This window comes from Sander vitreus, chromosome 13, assembly GCF_031162955.1.
Source record: "Sander vitreus isolate 19-12246 chromosome 13, sanVit1, whole genome shotgun sequence".
Classification (NCBI taxonomy): Eukaryota; Metazoa; Chordata; class Actinopteri; order Perciformes; family Percidae; genus Sander; species Sander vitreus.
Genome location: NC_135867.1, coordinates 3,447,406 through 3,473,388, shown reverse-complemented (window position 1 = coordinate 3,473,388; position 25,983 = coordinate 3,447,406). Strand labels below are relative to the sequence as shown.

Genomic DNA, 25,983 nt, shown 5'->3' with positions numbered 1-25,983 from the left:
TGATGTGTCTGAAACCAAATTTTCCACATTTTGAACATAGATATTTCCACTGTTGAAGTTTCCTGGTGGAACAATGAGCCTTCTGAAAGTTTTTTTTATTTTTTTTTTTACAGGGATCATTGCCCAGTTTCTTTTATATGAGGAGGTTTGGTTGTCCAATTTATGTTATAGTATTTATTTTTTTATCTTGTAGGGTCAATCCGTTTCAAAATACTCACAACATGCATGCATTCCTCTTGTGATTTATTTTTTTTTTTTTTTTAGGAAAAAAACCTATGGTCTAAAATATAATGCACTATGTATATCTGATACACTTTGATATTTGTACAGATTAACAAACGAGATAATCGAGTATCGTATCGTGTTAATCAGTGAGCTTCAGAGCTGCTGGTTGGTGGATTTTGTTTCATCTGCACAGCGCCAGGCTAGTTGTTTCCCCCTGCTTCCAGTCTTTATGTCAAGCTACGCTAACTGGCTGCTGAATAAGGACTTCTACATATGATTCCAGACCGTAATCTTACCAGATCGGACCTGTAACACTTCAGCATGGCTCAAGTCTCAACTGAAGGACGTCTGGTGTATGTAAAGGTGACCACTGCCAGTTAAATACACAGACAGACATTGAATGCATCTCTTGTTTGCCTCATTGAGTGCTCTAATACATGTATCACTTATCGCCTATGCTCAAAGTAACTAAAATATGTTTGATCAACTATGTCTCCACTTCTAATTTGTTGAGATTTTTTTCATGTCACATCTATAAAAAAAAATGGACAGTATAAAACAGGCAGCCATAATCGCTGTCTAATGTTAATTAGGTCACTAATTAAGACTTCAACAGCACACAAGTTTTAAAATCAAGTCCTAATGCAGCCTGTGAGAGAACTGGGAATACTTTTTACCTCCCGTTCACACACACATGCTAAATATCACGCAGACATTGTGTCTTTTTCTGTAAACGTGCTGTCTTGTCGGAACTGTTTAAGCTTGTTCTTATTTTCTTTTGTCTTGGTTCCTTAATGACTGTTTAAAAATTATTTTTTATCAATGTCCTTTTTAATTTTTCATGTAAAGCACTTTGAATTGCCTTGTTGCTGAAATGTGCTATATAAATAAACTTGCCTTGAATGAAGCCAAAAGATAAGATAAAACTTTATTTATATCGAGGGAAATTGCTGAAAGGAACATGATTATGAAAGACATCTCTGTCTCAATGTCAATGCCATCGTTTTAACAGATAGATGAAGCCAGCAATGTTACGTATTCCATAGTCTCGCTTTGCCGTACCCTCCTCCAAAGCCGCTGGAGGAGGGTCTGCCTACTCCACACAGCATTCGGGATGGGAGGAAAACATACTCTGGTTTATTGGCATTTCTTTAAACCAATCGCAATCGTCTTGGGCGGTGCTAAGCACCGGAGAAAAGCTGCGTAGCCGCTGCAAAATAGCCTCAGGAAGGAACTTGTTTTGGTGGAGCATGTGCACGTTCAAAGGTTTTTTTTTAGTCGTGCAACAGAAAACTCAGATTGGACAGATAGTCTAGCTAGCTGTCTGGATTTACCCTGCAGAGATCTGAGGAGCAGTTAACCATAGTCCTCAGAAATCAACCAGAGTTTAAAATGCCAACACAAAGAAAGCCCAAGGCAACGGGTATCCGGCCTAAATGAGTGAAATCCGGCAGATTTACGGGAGGTAACGGAGCAATCCCGGAAGTGGAACATCATGGATATAGACTTTTACGTAAAAGTAATTTTAGGCCAATTTTAAATGTTTGTTTTATGTCTGAATAACATATACGTAATGAGGCGCATGTGTGAAAGGGGTTAAGTCAGCGATATCGAGAGTTTAAGGCCGCGTTCAGACAGCCTGCGTCGGCCATCAGATGGTCCGGCAAAAACGCAGGTCTTTCCGTTCATTATGAATGTGGGTAGTGCGTTTATGCTGCGGCGGGGGTTTCCGCAGTGGGGGCACACACAAAAAGCAGCGGTCCTGAGGCGAAAAGTTGAGGCCGACTAAGTTATGAAAAATCACCGGTAACCATTTTAACTCCTTAGACCAGATTTTTTCCGTAAACGGATAAATAACACAGCAGGGCTGCAGTGGTGGACGAAGTACTTACATATTTTACTAAAGTAAAAGTAGTAATACCACAGTGTAGAAATACTCTTACAAGTACAAGTCCTGCATTCAAAATGTTACAAGAACAGAAGTATTGGCATCAAAAGTCAAAAGAATATCATTATGCAGAATGGCCATTTCAAAATGTTTATTATATAATTAGACCATGATTAATAATCCATTGTGTACATTTGTTTAATATTGAAGCAAGTACAAGTGTGGCTAATTCGAACTACTTTATATTCTTTATCTGTTGGGTAATTTGCAAATCCCCCCCCCCCCTTTATCTTAATCTATAATATTGCATTATAATTTATTTCTTCATTATTTTTTTGTATTATTAACCTTAATCTGCAAAGTAATTAATCTTATCAAACACACGTGGAAAAGTATATTTCCCTCTCAAATGTAATGGAGTAGCTCAGTGTTAAAGTAAAATAGAAGTACCTCAACATTGTACTTATGTGCAATACTTAAGTAAATGTACTTAGTTACTTTCCACATCTGCAGGCCTGCCTGACAAGTTTTGAAATGGCGGCTTCACTCATGTTCTCTGCTATGGTCCGAAATATTCCAGAGCGAAACAGAAAGGTGTCATGGCTGTTTACTCTCTGTCTTGTGTTGTGAAATGACTTAAAATACATATTACATGAAACCAAAACATGCCGTTTTCAGCTCGGCCACTCTTCATTCATTTTAGCGCAGCAAACCCTCGGTGTGGTTCTTTACCAAATTAGGACAAATACAGTTTGACTGTTTAGCCTCCCCTGCTGTCTTGTTTTGGTTAATACTTGAGCTCAGATTGCATCTTAAACAGAAGGACTAAATGCAAATGGGAAGGAAAGGTGGACCCATGAGAAGAGAGAACCTTTGTTACAACTGCAAATGATTTACAGATGCATGACGTACTCAGAATGACCCCTCAGTGTTAATATTGGATCATTATTATTATTGGCGTATTAATAAATAATCAGTACGTGAATGTTGTAGTTAGTTGAGGTGGAGATAAATTGACCTGATATACAGCTGGCTCGTTTTTAATAACTAATATATACTGTGTGTATATATTGGCTTTAATAACAGACACTGACTCTATATGTCTAAATCACGTCTTAAAGCACAGATGAGGCATGATGAGAAATAATACAAATAATAATGAAGAAAAAAAACATTGCATCTTGCAAGGTGGCTTTACACCTCCAAAAGTTGTATAGTCAAGTTAATTTGTGAAATATTATGTAATCCTACTGGGAGGCAACGTTTAATAAGAGATAAGATAAGCCTTTGTCTTCTATAGGAGGAGTTCATCTTGGGCAATCGAGAGAAACGAAATGGCGACACACCGCGCATGAACATCCAATAAACGTACAGTTAACCTACATGGATACATAATGCATAATACATGCATCATCTCATCCAATGCTTCAATGAACATTTAATAAACATCACACAATACCCCCCTACCTTTCCTCACAATCACAGAAGAACTGAAGAGAATCCAACACCCAAAGGCTAAATTCACCATCTGGCCTTTTAAAAAGTGCTTTAATTTTTTCGAGTTTATTTATTTTTTGCCGTCAGCTGTGAAAAATCTAAACATAAAAGCACTTTTTAAAGAATTACTCCGAGATTTACTTAAAGCTCGTTTATTTTTTTTTGTTTTTTTTTGGTCAGTTTTCAGCCACACGGCTATTTTCTTTTTGTAATAAAAAGCTTATTTGAGCAGGCACAGCCTTATCTCTCTCACTCCGCAGGTTCTTTTAGTGTTCTCACGTAAATGTCAAAACGACACCAGCAAACCAATCAAGACATTGGCACATATTCAGCCACATTCACATTCATTTGTTCACCTTTGCATCCTTGAATATGAACAAGCAGGTGATAGTTCAACAGGAGAAGCAGAGTGGTGCTGTACAGTTTATTTATTAGGGCTGTCAATCGATTAAAAAATGTAATCTAATTACATACTCTGTGACTAATTAATCGAAATTAATCGCATACATATTTAACGGTGCCTGAACCGATATTTTTTTAAGAAAGTAAAAAATGAGAAAAAAAAAAAAGAGTACTAAACAACAGTCGGTGACATTAAAGAACGGTTTGTTTATTGCTAAGGCCATATGGTCAAAATTAAATGATTTAATAATAATGTATAACAATAACTTATTTCACTAGTATATTGCTGTTGAATGACAAAAACAACCACCAGATAGGAAATGGACATTTACAATAACTTCAAATGCATCACGAGGCTGTAGTTTACCAGTTTCATTGAACGCACCGTCTGTGTTTTTCCGACGTTGGCAGCTGCAGATTGTTACATACCGGTGTTGAATCCTCTACAGTAAAACACAGTCAAACTTTACACCGTTTAGCGTTAGCTGTCAGCATTTTAACCGTGTTTAATCCAGCTACTAGCTAGCGGTATGCTAACGTTAGCTGCTGTTGAGTATAGTGTTAACTAGCGTCACGTGCAGCGGTATTTGTGTTTCCTGTAACGTCTGTTTCAGACCATCAGAGAGAAGCGCAGACATATCAGTGGTACCAGATTTTCGTCTGTATGCAAACGTCAATATGGAATGGATTAATCTGTGTTAATTTTAACGCGTTTTTAACGCATTTTTTTTCTCTCAGATTAATTAATCGAAATTAACGCGTTATTTTGACAGCCCTATTATTTATTTAAAGTTAACAACGTGCTTCCTAGCACAAAAACTGTAACACTTCAACAACAACAAAAATCAGATTTTAATTGGAATGATACATGGCCGGGTTGGTTGGTTCGAATCCGACCTGTGACGATTTCCTGCATGTCTTTCCCCTCTCTCTCCTCTTTCTCACCTAGCTGTCCTGTCAAATAAAGGTGGAAAAGCCCAAAAAATCTTTAAAGAAAGCTTCTGATACTGCCTGAAATGCTGGTATCAGAAAGTACTGAGTTTATGCACCGATCCGATACCACGTAATTTAGCCCTGGAGAACATTTATTTATCTATTAGTTTATTTATGTTCTTTTTCTGTTATGACTGATTGTCAAACTGGATAATAAAAGAAAGTGGCGTTGATTGTTTGTATTTGTTCATGTTCCACAAATACTTTTAACTACAATGATAGCAATCATAACCCATGCATACAGGGATAGTAGTATTCAGCTGTTAAAACATAAAATATATGACACACTGGTATCGGAGTGGTACTCGGTATCGGCCGATACGCAAGTTCAGGTATCGGAATCGGTATCAGGAAGCAAATAGTGGTGTCGGGCCATCTCTAGTTTAAATAACTGGTCACAGATTCCAAAGTTACATTAAACTTGAAATGTAACTGTAAAACACTTCTGCCCAACATATAACCACTTCACATGTGTGTGTGAATCGGTTTTTCTTCTATTTGCTCAAAAGCCAGAATCGGGGGCCGTCCGCACTTTTTTGAAACCTGGTCCCAGGGTGAAAAAAAATCAAACGGCTCCCTTTTGGCTTCGTTTGGGCAGCGAAAGCTGCATACTTATCGTATCGATGATGTCATCGCCACACCCCTCGACCTCTTACCCGCGGCCACTGACCCACACGACTGCGGTGAAGCTATAAGCGAGCATATCCCATCTCCGTGGTCAAACAGCTCACTTCATCTAAATACTAAATACTGACACTTCCCTCTGCTCTGCCGGTCCTGGATTCAAGATATATTGCTAACGTTATGTAGCTAACGTTAAACATCGCTAAAGCAGCTACGTTACGTTAACGTTAGCTGCTATTGTCATCTGTTTATAAAGTGGAAGTAGACAACTTATCAACTAGCTAGCTAATCTGTCTGCTTATCAACTCCTTGAACGGATTATAGTAACTTTTAGCACGGCTTATTGTAGGAAGGCTACTGCAAGAAAAACGTGTAGATTATCAAAAAGACATTGGATCATTGATGTTTGTTTGACTGCCGATGTTAGCTAGTTAGCAGAGCTTTTAGCCTTTGGGTCTGCCAGCTAGCACACTGCAATCATGTCCGATGGCAGACAGAATTGCAAAATAAAAAGCAATCCAACAGCACATTATACAATGTAAACAAAGACACGTTTTCTTGCAGAGGCCTTTATAAAATGAGCAGTGGTGAAAGTCATTATAGTCCATGGATGTATTAAGAGAATGTTAGTCTAGCTAGTCATGTTATGATGGGAAGTGGAAGTGACGATGCTCTTCTTCTCCGTTTTTTGGTGAATTTCTGTAGCAGAAACAGCGCGGCCTATAGGCCTGGAATATGAAGTAGCGCGTTGAGTCATTTACAAGTGGATCCGTTTGGACGCAACTATTCTTGAAACGAATCCAGGGAAGACGGATTAAAAAAAAGAGATTGTTTTGGTACGTGTGGACGTGGCCTCAGATTTGCGTTGTCTATTGTTGTCAATCCTCATTGTTTGCTTTCTGCCCTGTTCTGTTCTCCTTCCTCATGCTTTGTCAAGAGTTGTGATAACGATCCATTTTGACAAGATGTGGTGACGAATATCCAAATATTAATTCAAGATAGACCTCGTGGCGAGTTAAGCCTTCAGTACCTTTTTTAGCCTTCAATTCAGAAGAGAAAAATCTATAATAATGGCCCTATAAATAAACAATGAGCACATCAAAAAAAATAGAAATACTATGTAATCCTCTATTGTTGATGCACTTACCACTTAAATGAGTTTCACTGAGAGAAATCTGTGTCTGTATTCAGCTGTCAGTGTAAACCTGCATCTCTGTGGTTTGGAGTTTAGTTTGACTCCTGTTTTCCTGTTTGTACTTTGACATATCGGCCTCATTTTGAGGTGCAGTGGAACAAAACGGCAACGTTGCCTTAAGCTTCTATGCTGCTCAAATGTGGAACAAATTGCCAGAAGAGCTCAGATTGGCTTTATGTATGAAATGTGCTACGTAAATTAATTTGCCTCGTCTTGAGATATTGACGCATACATTTTTCATTTTTTATCTACCTTTTAACATACTTTATGTAAAACCTACTATAGTTTAGAGATACATTTTCTAAAACCATCTTTTTTTCTTTTTTTATCCAGTGAATCATAAAAAAAAATTTTTCAATGGAAAGTTTGCCGTGCTGGTTTGGAGGTTTTTTTGGGAATTCCCAAACCACAGCAATTACACAACAGAAGTCTAAAATTACGGAACCCAACCTCTTTGTGTGTTTTAGGATGAAGTTTTGGCGGTGTCCAGGAAGATGGTGTTGCGGGTGGAGGACCTGGTGCGATGGGCGTGTGTGGAGCCGGCAGCGTGGAACAGCAGCCTGAAGCCGCTGCCCGGCAACACCAACGGCCTCCACAAACCTCTACAGAGCAGCGAGCCGCTCAAAGACAAAACTGACAGTAAGAAACACTCGAACCCACTGATCAAACGCAGTGATTGGCTAATTGGAAACTACAAATATGTATGGTACCAGTTTGGCAATATGCTCCTCCAACAGGGTCAACAGTTGGTGAATGTAGTGCAGAAATATTGTTCTTTGTCCATTATTATTTCTAACAGATGATTGGAATAAGAAAAACTATCTGGTGTTAGGCTAACATAAAAGTAATCTAACACTTCCTGTAGATGTTTCACAATAAAAGCCTACCACAAGAGGGTTTATGTCCTTTGAGCCTCTGAATGGCTTTTTTTTTAATGTGAAACCCCTTTGCATGAAGTCTGTGAAGGTTCTCAGTCATCCAGGTCATAGTTATCCAGGGAAGGGTTAAACTCAACTGGACTTGGTTAAAGCTTTAGTGCGTAACTTTTTGATATTAATGAACGTCCGTTACATTCAAGCCATTGCCAAATGAGTTGCTTCAAAGCTGATTAAGACTATCGGCTCCACACAACTCTCTCTGTATTTCTCAGTATGACTATGTTCAGAAGATTGTGGCGTCTGGCGACTTTCACGCGCAGAAACTCGAGTGAAGATTATGACCGCTTCTGAAGAGTCCGTCATGTTTTTTTTAATCCTCTGTGTCCTCCTTGGCTACTAGCAACTGCGCGATCACGGAAGGCTTGTATCATGTGGACGATTACTTAGAATTCCTCGTGGGGGAGACATAAACTACGCACTATAGCTTTAACAGAAGAAGTTTGCTCTCTCGTCCGAAAGACTTGTTCCGTTCTGACTCGAGGCCAGGTCTGAACGATGACGATTCTCACAAGGCCAAATGTGTGAATACCATTCAGACTTGGCCTCCAGTGTCATCCAACGGCCATAACGACTTTCGTTACAACAGCCAGGAACGCTAACGAACAAAACGGTATCCATTATCCTGACAACGAGCCCACGGTGGTTAATAAACCAGAATTTCCTAACTCTTCAGTCAGAACTGAAGAAGCCTCTCTCGGATAAGAGATGAAACTTCTTCGGAGCACCTTTTAACCAAGTCCAGTTGCGCTTGAGTTTGACCCTTCCCTGGATGTTTGCAGGAAGTGTCCAGTAACTTAACAGCCATTGAAAGAACCGAAACATTCCAAAGTCCAGAGATTAAAACTATTTGGTGAATACAAAAAGTATTTGTGTAAAAACTGAAACTGTGAGCAGCGTCGTGTGACATAACTCTGTTGTCGTACATGTGGAATTAGTGCAGTGGAGACCGACGTTATGCTGAATATGACCGCAACAACAGCAGGGGTTTGGTTCACGCGTCTCATGTCTTTTCCTCTCAGACGACCTGGTGGAGCGGCAGGGCATCAAAATTCTCAGCTATCCGCAGTACTGCCGCTTTCGCTCCCTGCAGAGACGCCTCCAGGACGGAGCGAGGGGCCCGGGGCTGCAGGACCCCCACCTGCTGGCCCTGGGAGGCGTCAAGGCGCTGCCCAACACCCGGCTGATGTACTGCAGGGACACGTTCAACCACCCGACGCTGGAGAACAGCACCAACTTCTCCTGGCAGTTCAGTGAGTGTTTCGGGGGGATACCAGAGCATGAACCATACTGGATTATTGAGGCAGATACTTTAAAACCCATTATTAACATAGTCAGTAGAAGTTAGTAGATGCACAAGCAAAAACAGGAAGGCAGTTTTATAGTATTATTTCCCGCATGATACTGGATTAACCTGCTTCCAGGTTGTCTGTGTGTCATTGGTTTGTATTCAAATGCTAACAAGTTCAGTAAGCACTGAGTTGGTGCTTGGCAGATGAAAAGACATGAAGACATTTGTTTCAAAAGTCCGAAAAGTTTTCACAAATATAACTGTTTAATTTGCCATTTCTCCATTTTTTTTATTTTTTTATTCATTGTTTCAACGCGCTGGATTTTTTATGTATTCCACAGCTTGGATAATAAGCTACATATCACACAGTTTATAATGTATATACATGTGGTTAATGTGAACATCAGGAACGTTTCACCGTCCGTCATATTATTACCTTTTTGACAGATTGTGTAAGTGTAGCTGCTGCCTCAGCTGGCCCTCCTAACTGACTTATTAGACATCTGTAGCTCTCTGTAACAAATTGGGGAGCTGAGACCAAGTGTTAACACTTACTTTACTTGTCATTCATAATCATTCCTTAAAATAAAATTGCATTCTTTTTTTTTCTGACATTCTTTGAGTCTTCATGTATGTTTGTGGGGTTTTTTTTCTGCAGGATGTCCATCTCTTAGTCTTCGAGGGCGACCTCGCAAGAGGAAAGGCCGAGACGGTAAAGACTCCCCAAACTCCAGCCAATCAGAGTCCTGGATCGAGCGGATGAAGGTTTGTTCTTTATATGTATTATTGACGACTGTGTGGTTTGAGTTTTTTTTTGAATCACTGGTTGTTTTTACAGGATTTAGAGGTGTTCTTTCCTTCTTTTAATAAACACCGAAGACACAGCAATTTGTCTTATTTACATAAACCGTTGTCTGACTAACATTATGAGCTTCATTTGTACTTGCTCCCATCATGTGTCTCTGTCTGTTAACTGGTGCTGTGTGTCGTAACCCTGGATGTGTCCCTCTCAGGAGAACGTGATGGGCAGTGTGGAGGTCGGCTGTGAGGGCAGCTGGCTCCCCCACCCTGAAGAGCAGCTGTTCCTGGATCAGCTCTTTGCCTACATGGAGCGCCTCGGCTCGCCCATCCACAAAGTCCCCAACCTCGGCTTCAAGAAGAGTGAGTCTCTCTTTTCCTCTCAGTACTTACGGTGGAGGATATACGCAGGGCCTTGGCGACAAACACTTTCCTGGCAAAGGTTGACTCAGATGTGGGTGGGGGTTTTGTGACATACCTGAGACTGTTATACATGTTTGTTCAATATTACTGTGCTGCACCTTCGCTTAATGTGTTAAAGGTCCCATGGCATGAAAATTTTACTTTATGAGGTTTTTTAACATTAATATGCGTTCCCCCAGCCTGCCAGTGGCTAGAAATGGCGATAGGTGTAAACCGAGCCCTGGGTATCCTGCTCTGCCTTTGAGAAAATGAAAGCTCAGATGGGCCGATCTGGAATCTTGCTCCTTATGAGCTCATAAGGGGAAAGGTTACCTCCCCTTTCTCTGCTTTGCCCGCCCAGAGAATTTGGCCCACCCATGAGAAAGAGAGAGACATCATGACTTGCAAACAAGCAAAGTGGCAGTTGGTCAAGGCCACACCCCCACCCTCGACCTTGCCCCCCCTCTCTCCTCCTCAATATCATTTAAAGCTACAGACACAGAAATGGCACATGCTAAGTAAAGCTCATTGTGGGACTGTCTCTAGTGGCTGTAATTCCTCACCAAAGCTGAATTTTGGGAAAGAGACTTCAGATACAGTATTAGGGGACCACTAAGGCCTATATAAAAGAGACTTCAGATACAGTATTAGGGGACCACTAAGGCCTATATAAAAGAGACTTCAGATACAGTATTAGGGGACCACTAAGGCATATATATATATATAATAAGCATCCAAAAAAGCAGCATGTCATAGGACCTTTTAAAGCTGGACGCTTATGGAAAAAAGCCTAATCACAATTATTTGGGCCATTATGGAAATCACCATTATTTAACACTATTACTCATCTTTTGGAAAGATGTTGCAAGTAATGAACTTAAAAAAAAACAGTGAAAGTTAAACAAATCAACAGTGATTTAAAAACAAAAAAAAACCTTGAACTGTGAAATTTCCCCGTTTTAATTTTTTTTCCCCATTCAGAACACAAGATAGAATAAGTGTTTACTTGCAAAACGTTACGTGAAAAATAATCTCTTTTCTCGATTACTCTGTTTTTGTGATCAATAGGAGCCATAAATTGCGATTAAAGTATACGTTTATTTGATATAGCACTTTTTACAGACAAAGTCACAGTGTTTTACATGATACAGTTGTTAAAATAAGACCCAAGCAGTGAAACGAGCAAGCAAAAAAGAAATAAAAATACTAGAGCCCGACCGATAAAGGATTTTTAAGGCTGATATCGCTACAAATATTTGGTGATTTTAAAAATCTGATATTCCGATATCGGCCGATATATATTTAAAAAAAAATCCAGAAACACGTAACAAAACAAACAGATTTCCCTAACATTAGTTATTTGTAGTTGTTTATAAGTCCTCACTAAAATAAAATGATAATGCAGTTTAAAAATAAACTTGTTTTTATTGTCACAATAGAACAGAGGAACATCAAAATATATTAAAGTTCTGATAAATAAAGTCATTTGAACAAAAACACTAACAACAACAACAAAAAAATCAGTGTTGCCAGCAGAGACGTTGTAGAGCGTCCTCTGGTGGACAAACTATGCAACGCCAACACTCAGAACATGGTTTTAAGACCATGTTTCCTCTGTATTAATTTTATTTTTTAAATATTCATTTATCGGCCATTATAAAAGCCGATACCGATAGTTTGGAAAATGCCTAACATCGGCCGATAACATCGGCCCGCCGATATATCCGTCGTGCTCTAAAAAATACCAATGGATATGAAAACGTTGAGGTGATTGCACAGCCCTAGTATTGAATGTGCTCCGTGTGTCAGGAAACAGGCGGCCGCGTCTTAAAACTCCTGCTCGACTGGTTCCTCGTATCTGTGTGCTGTTCCGGCTTTAGATCTTCTCTCTGCTGCCACATGCTCGTTCCCAGTTCCCTAACTGCAGAGAATCGTTTTAAAACTGCGATAACGTCTTCTTCTTTTTTTAAGCCACCTGAAGGCGGCGTCAACAAATTGTGAACACGTTACTTGAGATCATTAACATGTAAAACATTTGACATCACAATCTGATCACTGCAATTCACTTCCACTATGAGTTCATAAATGATAATGAATAAATAATCTAAATGGTATTATATTCATGTAATTATTAATTAATTGTATTATTATTTAATGGTATTTTTTTTGTTGAAGTTTCGTTTTTTTTTGTAGTCATTTGAACTTTAATATTACTATTCCTTAATATTTTTAATTTAGTTAATATACACTATATATACTATACAATAAAATTTGACAACGTTGCGTTAATATTCTCATGTCTTATCTCCTTTTGTGTTCTATGTATTTAAATCAGTTTAGCATGTATTTTATGGCTTCACCATCAATTATTAGTTAGCTTATTGACTTAAAATATAACAATTCCAACATATATTATGTATAATCATACCACAACTATATAAAAATTTTTCCATTAGAAATATGAATGTAATGTTTTTATTATACGTATATTATACTATTATACTTATAGTATTTTATCGGAATGAATAGTTAATTGAACTCGATATATTTTATATCTCAGGAAACTGCCAGAAGCTTTTTCGTGTTTGAAGACGTGAATATGTGGCAGCTGAAATCACGACGTGATCATTAAAATATCATTGGCTCTCATCTGGTTCATCATAATTAACCCTTGCGTTGTCCTCGGGTCAAGTTTGACTAGGGCTGGGCTATGTGAAGAAAATCAAATATCGCGATATATTTTTGACCAAACGCCGTTGCAAATGTCGATATTGCGACGATATTGTAAGGTTGACAATTGGTGCTTTCACAAAATATCTTCCACATTTAGATTTTAGATAAATAACCATCATAATGTGGATATAATGACTAAGTGGTTAAAGGCAAATAACAGAACAGCTAGAACAGTCTGGTAAATTCAGAAAATGACACCACTTTACTGTAATGCAGCCTTTGAAACCAGGAAAAGTCTAAACTTACCATATAACGATATTACAATTCTTCAAAATCTAAGACGATATCTAGTCTCATAGCACGATATCGATATAATATTGAAATATTGCCCAGCCCTACGTTTGACCCGTTTCCAAAGTTTTTTTTATTTTTTATATCAGAAATATAGGTTTCTTTTAACCAGATTGCCCAACAGTAATATTGATGCATGGATGGTCTCTGCAGGTGAAATAAATGATTAGTTTCATTGAAATTTGGGTGTTTTATCCAATTTTATAGCATTTGAAAAAAAAACTTTGACATGTCTGTGATCCACTCAACACCCTCTGATCTTAACTATTAGTCCAAATCATTTCTAATTTCTGTTTGTTTTGAACTAAAAAAATTAGGTATAATGTCATATAAATTAGCTCCATTGACCATGGTTTTAAAAAAAAAAAAAGTGTTAATTACGTGATCAGGAAAAGCGACAAAAAATGTTGGGGGAAGCACCAAAAAAGTTTTTTATTTAAAATTTTGAACCCGAAGGACAACACCGACGTTTATGGCCGATGAGAAGACAACACAAGGCTTAAAGCAGCAGTCGAACCCTGAAAATATGAAAACGCGGGAGGCTCTGTGTCATCTGGATCGTTTGTAAGCCGCAGGGGGGGGAAGCATGCACATTAAAAGTACTTTGCAGGTTTTATCAGAACACATTTGTTTAGTCAAATTGAGCGTTATCATTTCAGAATGACAACTTTTGCCTGCCCTGTGTTTCATGTTTGCATGTCTTGTCTGCCCTCTCTCTGTCTTCAGTTGACCTCTTCCTCATGTACTCTGTGGTCAAGCGGCTCGGAGGCTACAAAAAGGTGAGTCACTTCATGTTGCTTTATGGCGCTTACCCACTGCTAGTATCGGCTCGGCCGCGGTGCCCCGTCCTGCTTTTTCCATTGCAGATTTAGTACCGCCTCATGCGTGAGGTGAGCGTGGCTGGTCGTCATAGCGACGCCACAGGAAACTGCCGTGACCTAACGCGACACACACACAGAACGTGGAAGGTGTGTTGTTTTAGACTCTCGGCATGTGGCTGTTTGCCAGAAGACACCTTTAGTTTCAAAAGAAGCTGGAGGCAGCAAAAAAAAAAAAACACCGCTGGCTAAACTATTTAAAAATGGCGGGTTTGTTCTGGACACCCCCGTCTGTCGCTATAGCAATGATGAGGCAGTGATTAGTGACGATTCTCTCCGACCAATCGGTGGTCTGCAGGTTTTCACGTCCCCTTTTTGGTATCGCCTGAGCTCTCTTGGAACCTCGAATAAAATCTTTTTTTTTTCATAATGGAAAACCAAAAAAGGAGAGTCGAGCAGGTACCATGTAGTGGAAAAACGCCATTAGTTTATGTAGCTCATCTAACCTTTACTGAGAGGAATAGTTTGATATTTTGGGAAATTCTCATTTGTTTAGTGGGGAGAGTTGCATGAGAAGATTGTGAAGATTGTGCGTCAGGTGCTTGTAGGTGGGTTGTGTTCCCTTTGGACAGAGCCAGGCTGGCTGTTTCCCCCTGTTTCCAGTCACTACGCTAAGCTAAGCTAACTGGCTGCTGGCTGTAGCCTTTTACATTTACTCTCATACATCTAGCCATCTGCCTGAACTAAATTAACTATAGAATTATATAACTATTCCTTTAACTACAATGGAAGCATTCCAGATTTATCTAAAGGAGTCGCAAGATGATATTTATGACGTATAAAATAACATTTGTCTCTTCCGAAGCTACGGCGACAACCGTTAAGTTTAGGGACCAAAACGACTAGTTAAAGCTTTAGTCCGTAACTTTTTTATATTAATGAACGTCCGTTACATTCAAGCCATTGCCAAAAGAGTTGCTACAAAGCTACTTAAGACTATCAGCACCACAACAACTCTCTCTGGATTTCTGTATGTCATTACTTAGAATTCCTCATGGGGGGGCGACAGAAACTACACACTATAGCTTTAAGTTTAGGAAAAAGATCGTGGTTTGGATTAAAACACTCCCGAAGAACAAATACAAAGTCTTAAAATGATGATGATATTATTATTATTATTATTATTATTATTATTATTATTATATCAGATTTTGCCTAACTTCCGGCCATAGCTGTATCCCTTCTAGCCACAACCCTGTTTGCCCTGTTTCCAGGCTTTATGCTAAGCTAAGAGAAGCTAAGTGGCTTCTGGAGCCTTACATTTACTCTACATCCAACGCAAGGAAAAAATAAGCATATTCTTTTCAAACTGTAGAATTATTTCTTTACCTGCAATGGTGAATCTAATATGCAGCTGTTTAGCAACTATTAACGATTCAAAACATTCATGACTTTGAGTATTTTCAGTACAGACAAATCAGTAGTACCTTTTTCATTAACTGTTACACTCAGCTGTGTAAAATAACATTTGTCTCTTCAGAATGAAACCGTGGAGTTCTGCCTGAAACATTTCTAAGCGGTTTACAGTAAATAAACGCAACAAAAGCAGCTTTAGAGCGAATTTAAACAGGCAGACGGGACAGAAACGGGAGGTATAGTTTCAGCTCAGTGCTGCTCTGTTTCACAACAAAAGGCCCGTTCACTCGTCCATTTCACCCTCTGTGCTGAACTGAGCCTTGTACTGGACAATACTGTATTATACAACATAGTGTTACACCCCTAATGACTCACTGTATAAGGTATGTAATTGTTTCAACTCCACTCAGCACTTAAAAGTGTGTGTGTGTGTGTGTGTGTGTGTGTGTGTGTGTGTCACAGGTGACATTGGACCGTCTCTGGAAAATAGTTTATAATGAGCTGGGAGGATGCCCCGGCAGCACCAGTGCTGCTACCTGCACCAGGAGACACTACGAGAGGTCAGACAGAAACTCTAAACCCACCCGACCACCCCCACCCCCAAACCCCCCCTGAAATTATAAAATCTCGTTGGCTAAAACAAAGGCTCCTAATATAAAAGCAAATGCACTAAGCGTCCTGTGTGTGTGTGTGTGTGTGTGTCAGGCTCATGCTTCCTTATGAAGAGCACCTCAGAGCAGGAGGAGCCGAATTCAAAATCCCAGAATCCCCCATGCCTCCGAAACCCAGAGGGATAAGAGGAAGGAAACCACTTCAGAGAGGCAGAAAACCAGGACCCAAAGCCAAGGACAAGAAGTTGACAGCCCCTGCTGCTCCTCCTCGTGCTGTAAGTGACAGAACAACTCTAAACAATATTTCATTTGATTTGTTTATCATTCAGTGACGAGCTACTCTTTGCTGCACATTCACACTTAAGCGGGATTTATGCTTCTGCGGGGGCTCTACGCAGAGCTTTCGCCGTAGCCTACGTAAGTGGCCAGAGGTTTATACTTGTGCGCTGGTGTCTGTGTTGTTCTAGCGTAATAGCAGGGCCGGCATGTGGGGGCGGCGTGGTAGAGCGGGGGAGTGTCGGGGATTAGCTTCGGAGAGTACCAACTCTAGAGGCACAGTGGGAATACTGAGAAGGAGAACTCTGAAATGAGAAGGGGGAAATGCGACGCTACCAAGCCCCCGGTTAAGCGGACCGATGACAGTTGCTGCAGTCTGCGTCGCAGTGACGCGTAGTTACAGTTTTTGAGAGGTGCACGTCAGGCTTGGGCTAGGGTCCGTATCTACATGTACCCACCGCGTCAATTTAACGCAGAGCCATGAAGTAGGCTTCATTTTACCTCCTGTTGTCTCTTTTCCTTTGCTGCCAATTTGCATCTTTCTATATTTTTTTCCTTCAGAAATCATCGTGTCCCTGGCAGCTTTGGCTTTTTAGTTCGGTCTTTAAAGAAATGCTATGAAATTATACTTTTGACATTATGACTCTGGATAAGTTTTTTTTTAGAAACAATCATATTGACTAAAATATCTGAATGTACCTTTTTAAAAAATTGCTTCAGATTGAAATTGTACCTTGATAAATCCGCAGACATCCTGCATGTTAACAGGTCAACAGTCACATTCACACAATATCCTAAGGCTAAAAGAAGCTCCAAACTTTAGGACATTTTAGACGTTTTTTGCTCTGTTTTTAGAATGTAACAACTTTTAAAAGCGTATTTTGGCGGTGAGTTAATAAAGATTAAATCGGCTCAGCCACAAGTCAAAACAGCCCAGTAACACTGGAGATGATAGGCACAGCACAACACGGCATCACCGTGACTCCGGAAAAAATCAGTTTGCATCACTGAATAACAAACTAACCAAAATTTTGCTCTTTAGTATTTCTACTAGAGATGTCACGAGAACTGGTCCTTCGGCACCAACTCGGTACCAAAATTCTGAAAACTTGCCGGTACTAATTTTTTCACAGTACCATAGGTACCGGGGGATGCAATCCTTCCAGACCTGACAGGGGCAGTATATATGCCTAACGTTAAAACGTAACTAAACATTCTTGCTGTCTGGGAGTTCAGGGTGAACTCATGAAAGACGTACGCTGGCTGTGTGAAAGACGGTACCGTACGCTGGCTGTGTGAAAGACGGGACCGTACGCTGGCTGTGTGGTGATGCCAGGCTTCAATGCAACGGGCTGTGGGGTCCAGAAGACTGACGTTTTTGTTTTTGTAAATCACGCTCTCCTTGCCCCTTCCACTCCACACCATAACAGAAAGTTGAAACTAAAAGAAAACACTGAATAAAGAGTGACATGACGCTGCCCCCCTGTGTATAAAAATACACTTGAACAGCTAGTATAGGCTTGCAGACACCACATATGACCGCTGGTCTTCATCTCTCTGAGCAGATCGTGAACCCGAACGGCACCGTGGTGGTGAAGAGAGGCCGAGGCCGGCCGCCGGGCACGCGCAACAAGGCCACGCTGATCGCTCAGGCCAAGCTGATGGCCCAGCAGCAGGCTAAAGCCAGAGCAGCGGGCGAGTCGCAGCTGCAGAGTCCTCTGCTTCCAGTCCGAGTCGGAGGTGGACCACTCCCCAGCAGCACACCCAGGGTAACACTCAAACTCTACTCGCCTGCAGGGGAAACTAGATTCACAGACATGTTTTTTCATCATTTATTGATTTTTCATCATCGTTTTCTTCCAGTCATTTCCTGAAATGTCCTCTTTTAGAATCAAGTCTGGTTACCAATGTTTCTTTAGAACCAGGTGTAAGCCAGTTATATATTGATGAAATCAAACCCCTCTTAGAGCCCGACCGATTAAGGATTTTTAAGGCCGATATCGATACAAATATTTGGGGAATACAAATATTTGGTGATTTATCAGCCGATATATCAGTAAAGCTCTAACCCCTCTCCTTGCATATATTTATTATATATTTATTTGTTATAATTTCTTGTAAGGATGAGAGTGCAGGAATCCCGGCTGATTGGTTTTGCATTCACAGACATATTTTATAGTAATTAAAGTCATACTTCATCCATGCTTCATCCTACCAGTATGTGATGCTCACCACACTGTATGTAATAGCACAATATTTTTTGCACGTATCATGTATACTGTGAATTTTTGGACATCCCCTGATCAAGATTTTTGCACACATTGCACCCAACCGTACATACTTTCTTTCCCTTTCTTACACAGTTATATTGTTAGTATTTGTTATAGTACGTAACATACTTACATTGAAATATATAGCAGTCCCTTATTTTATTGGTTATTTCCTTTTTAATATGTTTATTGTATGCACCAAATACACCAAGGCAAATTCCTTGCAAGTAAAAACTTTACATGGGTAATAAATCTGATTCTGATTATAAGGTATTTTTACCTTTTTTATATAGACTATGCAGAAGTACAATATAAACATGATTACGTTGTGTTTTTTATGATAATAAGAACCTCGTTCTTTTTCTCTCCTCCCTTCATGCAGCCCATCCAGCCGGCTATCCTTCCTGTCAACATGCCCCTCACCCCCGACCTCTCACCCATGTCCGCCCCCTTCCTCCCCTTCCAGCCCAAACCGAAGGAGCTGAAGCCGGACAGAGGGGAGTCTGTGGCTCACACTCCGGGCGTGCTCCTCTCCACTCTGCCTCGCCACTTCGTCGGAGGATCTCTGGGCGGCTTCAGCCCCATCAAAGGCGTCTGTCCTCTGGATGTCTTCAGGAACCGCATCAGCCTCCAGAGAGGGCCGGAGAGTCCGGCCCTGACGCCCCAGGACCCGGCCCAGCACCATCCGACCATCTACACCCTCCAGCCCAAAATTGGAAGCCCGGATACGTCTCACCCCAGCGGGGACCAGCCTCAGCTCCACCCGCTCCACCAGCAGCACAACCACTGCTCCGGGTGTAACGTGGACGAGGCGGCCCAGAGAGGAGGCAGTCGGGACGCCAGGAACCGGCCTCCATTGCCCCCTCTCCGGGTCCTGCCTTTGAACCTGGACTGCAGCGTTCAGGTGTGCCAGCTGATGAGGACTCGTCTGGGCTCGTCCCAGTTCCAGACCTTCACTCGCCGACTGTCTGAAGCTCTGTCCCAGGACCTGAGCCCCAAGCCCCCCTGCTCTCCCATCACCCCTCCCCCGGAGCAGGCGCTGCCTCTCAACCTCAGCAAGCGTTTCGCGGCCAAGAGACCCAGCACAGAGGGGCCAGAGGCGGGCCTGGCAGCGATCAACGGGAACATGGATCAACCGCCATCCAAGAGACCCAGGCCCGGCTGCACGGAGCAGGCCGAGGACTTGGGCCCGAGCGGCCGGTCCAGCTCCGCAGGAAGCGAAGGAGGAGAAGAGCAGGATGTGGAGATGAAGAACCAGGAGGAACCCGCAGACCTGAGCTCCCCCAGCCGGATCAGGGCCTTCCTGCTCGGGCTGCCACCCTTCCAGGTGAAATTCGAGGAGGATCTGAACGGGACGAGGTTTGGGAAATTTCTTCCTCCAGAATCTATGGCTGAAACCCAGAGGACCGAGACAGAGACAGGAGAGGGAGGAGTGGCTGTAAAGAAAGAAGCGAAGGAGGAGGAGGAGGAGGAGGAGGAGGAGGTGGTGGAAATAGAGCGACGTGAAACTGAGAGAAGCAAGAAACTACAGAAGTCGGATCAGCAGGAGAACGATCTCGCCCGCCTCTCTGGTCCCGGTCCTGCAGAGCTGAAGAGAGCCGGATCCTCAAACACTGAGTCGCACTGTTTTTAGCATTATTCCCTCTGTCGATGTTAGCATTTTGTGATCAGAAAACTGTCGGATAAATCGGGGATTTGTCGCTTTTGGAATGTGGAAAGTCGTATCCACCGCGGGGCTTTGGTGTTGGTTTTTGGACGCCGGATGCTTCAGCGGTTGATCGGGCTCTGGTTAATGCCTAAATACGCCGAGCAGGGATGTTTCTTTGCTTCCTATTTGAGCAACATTTGAACTCACGACTTCTCTTTTGTTTCCTATTTTTGTCTCCTTGTTATTGCCTGTTTTTCGATCATGTCGTCGATTGAACTTTGCAACAGAATGACGGCGCTGAGACTCATGACAATCACAAATCAGTTTCTCTTCCTTTCTGTCGATTTCTGTCTCTTTTAAGGTAAAAAGAAAAGAAAAGACACAGAGGAGTGAGACTGTGACTATTTAACAAACACTGCCATAACCCTCCATAACACTATTAACTCCACTATTCAATATTACAGTGAAATATTGAATAAGATCCATATTACTTCAAATAAAAAAAATCAATTCTATCTATGGGTGATGCTATGCATCAATACTTCATAATTTAGCATCTGCGGTGTACTGTAGTTTGGTAGTTTTCATTTTTAAATTGTACTCCACTTCTGTGGAGAGATAGTTATTTTCTGATAAAGTGTCTGGATGTTATCTGGAGCTCCTCAGTCTTCACAGTATAGCTCGTTAAGTGAAGCCTTTCTATAGTCCTGCTCGTTAGCTAAAATTGTATAAACTTTTCTTACACAAATGTGCCTTAAGTGGCCTGCGATCTGTTTCATCGCCGGCTTCAAATACATTCGGTTAAAGAGATACCTTGATGTTGGACCGGTCTAGTTTCCCTTCACTCCTAACTTGGGCAGGGTGTCTTTTGAAATATTGGTATGGATACGATATCTGAGATGTTGTTACCTTGAGAAATATGAACATGCGTTTCCTACAAAACTTTTAACAAAAGAAGCCAAAGTCCTTAAATTGTAATTAAAAGGTGTAGGTTTTAAATCAAGAAGTGTTCAAATCTGACCAGACATTCAATGCCAGCTGACTCATTTCATACAGCACTAGTAAAAAAAAAAAAAAGTGTTACGGTTGGATACCCAGCCCTGCTGTTTGCGTTGTAAAGGCCGCTGTGGCCACACGTTGGCGCCGTCGCCTCGCCTTCATCGCTGCCACTGTTGTGGTTGTTCAACGGATAAGAAATCAGCACAGGAGGGAGAATTGTGTGTAGAGCTCCAACGTGAACATGTAGCCCAAACATTCAGACTACCTCAGGTTTTTCTTTGAACATTTCCACCTGCTTCATCTGTTTCGGGGGGTGTGGGGAGTGGATCTTATCCCATCATGCATTTGGATAGACGGCAGGGTTGGATGCTGGTCCATGAACACAGACGGACTTAGATTCGCAATTGGTGTTTGTAAAAGTTTGGGTCATTTCATGGAATTTGTTGACAATAATATAATAAAGTATCACCGGAATGATTTAATAACTTTAATCTGCAATCTGTATCTGGATACGTAACACGGTGGGGGGGGAGGGTTAAATGCCAGACTATTTGTTGGCTGGGAGCAGTGACTTCCTGGAGTCCCATAGTCCGACACATAACCCCCGGCAAAACCTCAAATTGATGTTTTTACACTTTCGGTTCTGTGTGTATTAAAAGAAGATTGTAACATTTTAATCGGTGAGCTTTAGAGTGGCTGGTAGTTGTATTTTGTATAACTGTTTCTCACTGCTTCCAGTCTTGGTGCTAAGCTACGCTAATTTCATATTTGGCGTACAGAAACAAGAGTGGTCTCGATCTTATCTAAATCTCGACAAGAAAGCAAATATGTTAATCAGTGTTGAACTATTGCTTGAAAGCTTCAGTGTGTAACTTTTTTAATTAATAAAACGTCCGTTACATTCAAGCCATTGCCAAATGAGTTGCTACAAAGCTAATTAAGACTTTCAGCTCCACACAACGCTCTCTGTATTTCTCAGTATGGCTATGTTCAGAAAATGGTGTCTTCCGGCGACTTTTGCCCGCAGAAAAATGCGCCGAAAGTTTGTTGTCATCACTTAAAATTTCTCATGGGGGACACAGAAACTACGCACTATAGCTTTAAGAATGCGGCCAAACGGTACATATGTCATTTACACCTGGCGGAGATCTGATAATATTCTGACTGTTATATATTCTGCTGCGTTTATATGAATTATTCCTGAAGATATCCAGATACAGATCGTATATTAATACCAGATGAAAATGAGAAAATCGAACCTGCAGCATTCACCAAAGAACGCGTTTCCGTTTTCCACTTTAAACCGATCCACTGCTTCCCCCGGCTTCTTCCTCTTCTTCATCTAAAGTGGCGACACAAAACACGACTCCATCTCGTGACAAAAAAACTTGTGTAGCTGGAAAAAAAACAAAAACATAAAAATGTCAAGGTATCCCTTTAATCGCAGCCTTTTCCTTCGACTCGTCTCAGTTTGTTTCGGATTTGCACACCTACTGTACCCACGTGCTTCATTTGTTTTTCCATATTTATATTTGCCAGGTTTTATTTTTTTCCTTCGGCCAACGTTTTTTTTGTTATTTTATTAGTAGTGGAATCAACTCCGACACCGAAAATAACTGGTGCTGTTTATTCTTAGTTATGTAGCCATATTGTTGTTGTTGTTGTTGTTTTTTAATTGATAAAGCTGCAAATTCTTTTCATCTCAGCAAGTCATTAAGTCTTGACTTCAGTCTCAAACTGCTTTTTTTTCTGCTTTTTGAAACAAGTTTTAACGTTTCTCACAGCACATGTATTTGTCCAGAGAGAGAGTTTTAAGAAAATATTTTAAAGAACTAAATTAAAAGATAACATGACTTGTTATGAAAATATTTGCAGTTTTTTTTTTGGGGGGGGGGATTTCTTTGACTGTTGGCTTTGCGTGACACGGATATGAATTGTTTGTGAATGAATGCATGAGTAGAGAAATGTATACTCAGTAGATATAGCTGGGCAGATGCACCAAAGCACACATAACTCCGCCAGAAATCAGCAGACCTCCATAACCTCTCTGTAACATTTGGCATCGTGTTGGATTCCGAGTTGTCGGGAGTATTTCAGGATATTATAAGTGATTATTTTACTACTCTAACATGAGGACGATGATGAAATGCTTTTTGTGATTACGTCTTGAAAACAAATCAATGCAGCAGATTTTAATATATCTCACAAAATGTCTGATAATCTTACGACAGGATTAATGTATATTCTGTGTCTCGCTCTTAGGGTTGGGCATCGTTTTTGATTTTAGCAATTCTGATTCTTCCTTTGGATTCCGGTTAGCCTGGGCAAACCCTGACGAACGTCCGGCAAATTTGAGATTTGCTCTGCAAGTCAGTCTGGCCAAGAGCCCATTTAAGCCCATTTCCAATTTTTTCCAAATCGAGGCACCAATCGCAACCGTTGAGGCGGGCTTTTACACGATGACGATAGCGCAGCGACGGCGAGCAGCTTTTTGTTTACGTTCAACAAGCCGGCCACCGAAGCGCAGCAACCCGTTGATGCCGCGGTCGCTGCTACGTCACCCGGATCGTTGGTCGGTTGAAGGACTATCCAATTGCGCCCAGAGGCATTTGAGTGGCGTCCGTTGTTGACGCCCCTTTGGAAATGAGCTGTGAATGAAGCTTGCCCAGACCCGCTCTCGGTTACAACTGAGAAGGGTCTGGTGTCAACCAGGTTAGATTCCGGTTATTATCGATTCCAATTCTTTGAGGGGTGGAGTTGAAACGGGCCACATGCTTATTTCACCGATAAGAGGAGCATTTCATTTTGATTCAATTAAGTTATTTACATATTACCGGGCTTTTTCAATATAAAATAAAGCCACACTTTAGAGCGCCGCTTACTGTGCTCTGTGGCTGCAACACAACAAGCGCCTTGAAGTACGCCGGCCGCTACGGAAACCAAAACTTGGACGTGTTAAATTTGGAAACCGATGATCGGATTCAAAACCAAATGTTCCAAACGATTCCATTGGAATCGTAATTTTTGAACCGGTTCCGAGTTGGAACCGGTTCTCGATGCCCAATCCTTTTCGCTCTGCTTCATCCTGTCTGTAAACCTTTTTCTTATTTATTACGGCGAGATGTTTCAGAGTGTGCTCGGTCTGTTGTGCAGTAAAAGGCCTCAGTGTGCTTCAAAGGAAAGAGTTTGTATGACTGCGGCTGAAGGTAAAAGTGTTGGTAGCTGCTCTGAGCGCCCGCACTCGACGGTGGAGCGTGGCGGTAAAGACGCCATTTAGTAACGCACCACCAGCGAAGAATAATGACAGCACATTTATTACCTTTTTTAGAACTGCATGAACTGCATGCAGTTTTGTGTCTTAACGTCAAGACGGCGCACACTTTCAGACATTAGTAAAAGTTCTTTTAAGTTTTGGAAGAGTCATGGAATTTTTGTTTAGTGTTTAATGAAATTGAATGTTAAAGTTAATCTTCCGTAAATAACCTTCCCCCGTATTATTTTCTGCCGCCGTTGACGTAAAGTAGCTCTAACATGCGTCGATGCGTGCCGTTTTGTTTACGATCCCGTACGTTTCTTCTTTTCCGCCCCGCGTTCCGTCTCTCTCTTCCTCTTGCCCGTGTTTGCAGTTGGAAGTGTTTTGTCAAAAGTTCAACAGACATCTCTTTTTTAAAAAGGAGGTTTATGGGGAAAATGGTTTTTTTTTGGCAGCAGGGGATATTTATTTTCTCCCATTGCAGTACCTTGAGTTAGCCTGGTCCTACCAGACTCTGGTACATGTCATTTGTCCAGAGAGTCTGGCCTCTCTCCATTGACAAGACTGTTAACTTCCTTGAAGGCGGGTACTGTGTTGAAATTTAAAACTATTGGATCTGCCATAACCAATCGCTAACGTTTGGTCGTGACGTCGGCTTAGAATCGCTAGCGTTCGCCGAATGGCTTCTCCGCCGCCATTATGGAACTACAACTCAAACTAACGCACGACCTCAACATCATTGTTCTCATCCACTCCCTCTGTTCGCTGATTGGACCGCCAAAGATTTGACCGGAGAAAACCCAAGAATATACCGCAAACCCAGACGTAATACTGAAGGAAAATTAAAATTGAGCTCAAGTACGTAGGAGGGCGGAGCCAGGCTAACCTTGAGTGTCCACTGTGATACATTGTCAGCATTGTCCATCTCTTAGTAATAAGTCCACGGGGCTGCCTCTGACAATTTCTGTAACTTTCCGAAACGGCTGGGAATGTATCTTTCAAGCTCTCTTTTTAAAATTATTCTCTACATAATTTCTTTTGTCACTTTATGCATGAACTACAGAGTGCAACACCTTGAATGTCGTAGAGAGAAACGGTCTGAAAGTGTGCTCCGTTATCCCCGTTCCAACGATTCATTGCGTCTCAACCTTCCCTGTACAGCAGCAGGCGTTTCACCCTTCGAGTGAGGCGTCGGCTAGGGCTGCAGCATATGAGGAAGATATGCGATAATGTCGAATATCACTGTGGCGATATTACTTGCGATAAATAGATATTAAAGTGTACTAATTCTGCATTTCTGCTGCTTTCAGTATTCTGCTAAAATACAACAAACTGCTTGTTGAGTATGAAACAAATGAAAGGAAAGCATTTCCAACTTTCTTTTATTGAACAAATTGAACATTGGATTGAATATAAAA

At 41.3% G+C, this 25,983-nt stretch overlaps 1 protein-coding gene across 1 annotated transcript in view; it reads left to right on the top strand.

The window, feature by feature from the left end:
• LOC144528238 (uncharacterized) overlaps nt 1-22,726 on the top strand; it is a 40,539-nt gene extending 17,813 nt beyond the window's left edge. The window contains exons 4-12 of the mRNA XM_078266726.1: nt 7,292-7,463; nt 8,782-9,012; nt 9,709-9,815; nt 10,064-10,211; nt 14,001-14,053; nt 15,971-16,068; nt 16,214-16,394; nt 17,961-18,164; nt 19,048-22,726. Coding sequence (XP_078122852.1) covers nt 7,292-7,463; nt 8,782-9,012; nt 9,709-9,815; nt 10,064-10,211; nt 14,001-14,053; nt 15,971-16,068; nt 16,214-16,394; nt 17,961-18,164; nt 19,048-20,298 — 2,445 coding nt within the window. The 3' untranslated portion in view covers nt 20,299-22,726. The remainder of the gene's footprint in view (nt 1-7,291; nt 7,464-8,781; nt 9,013-9,708; nt 9,816-10,063; nt 10,212-14,000; nt 14,054-15,970; nt 16,069-16,213; nt 16,395-17,960; nt 18,165-19,047) is intronic.
• The last annotated feature ends 3,257 nt before the right edge of the window (nt 22,727-25,983 follow it).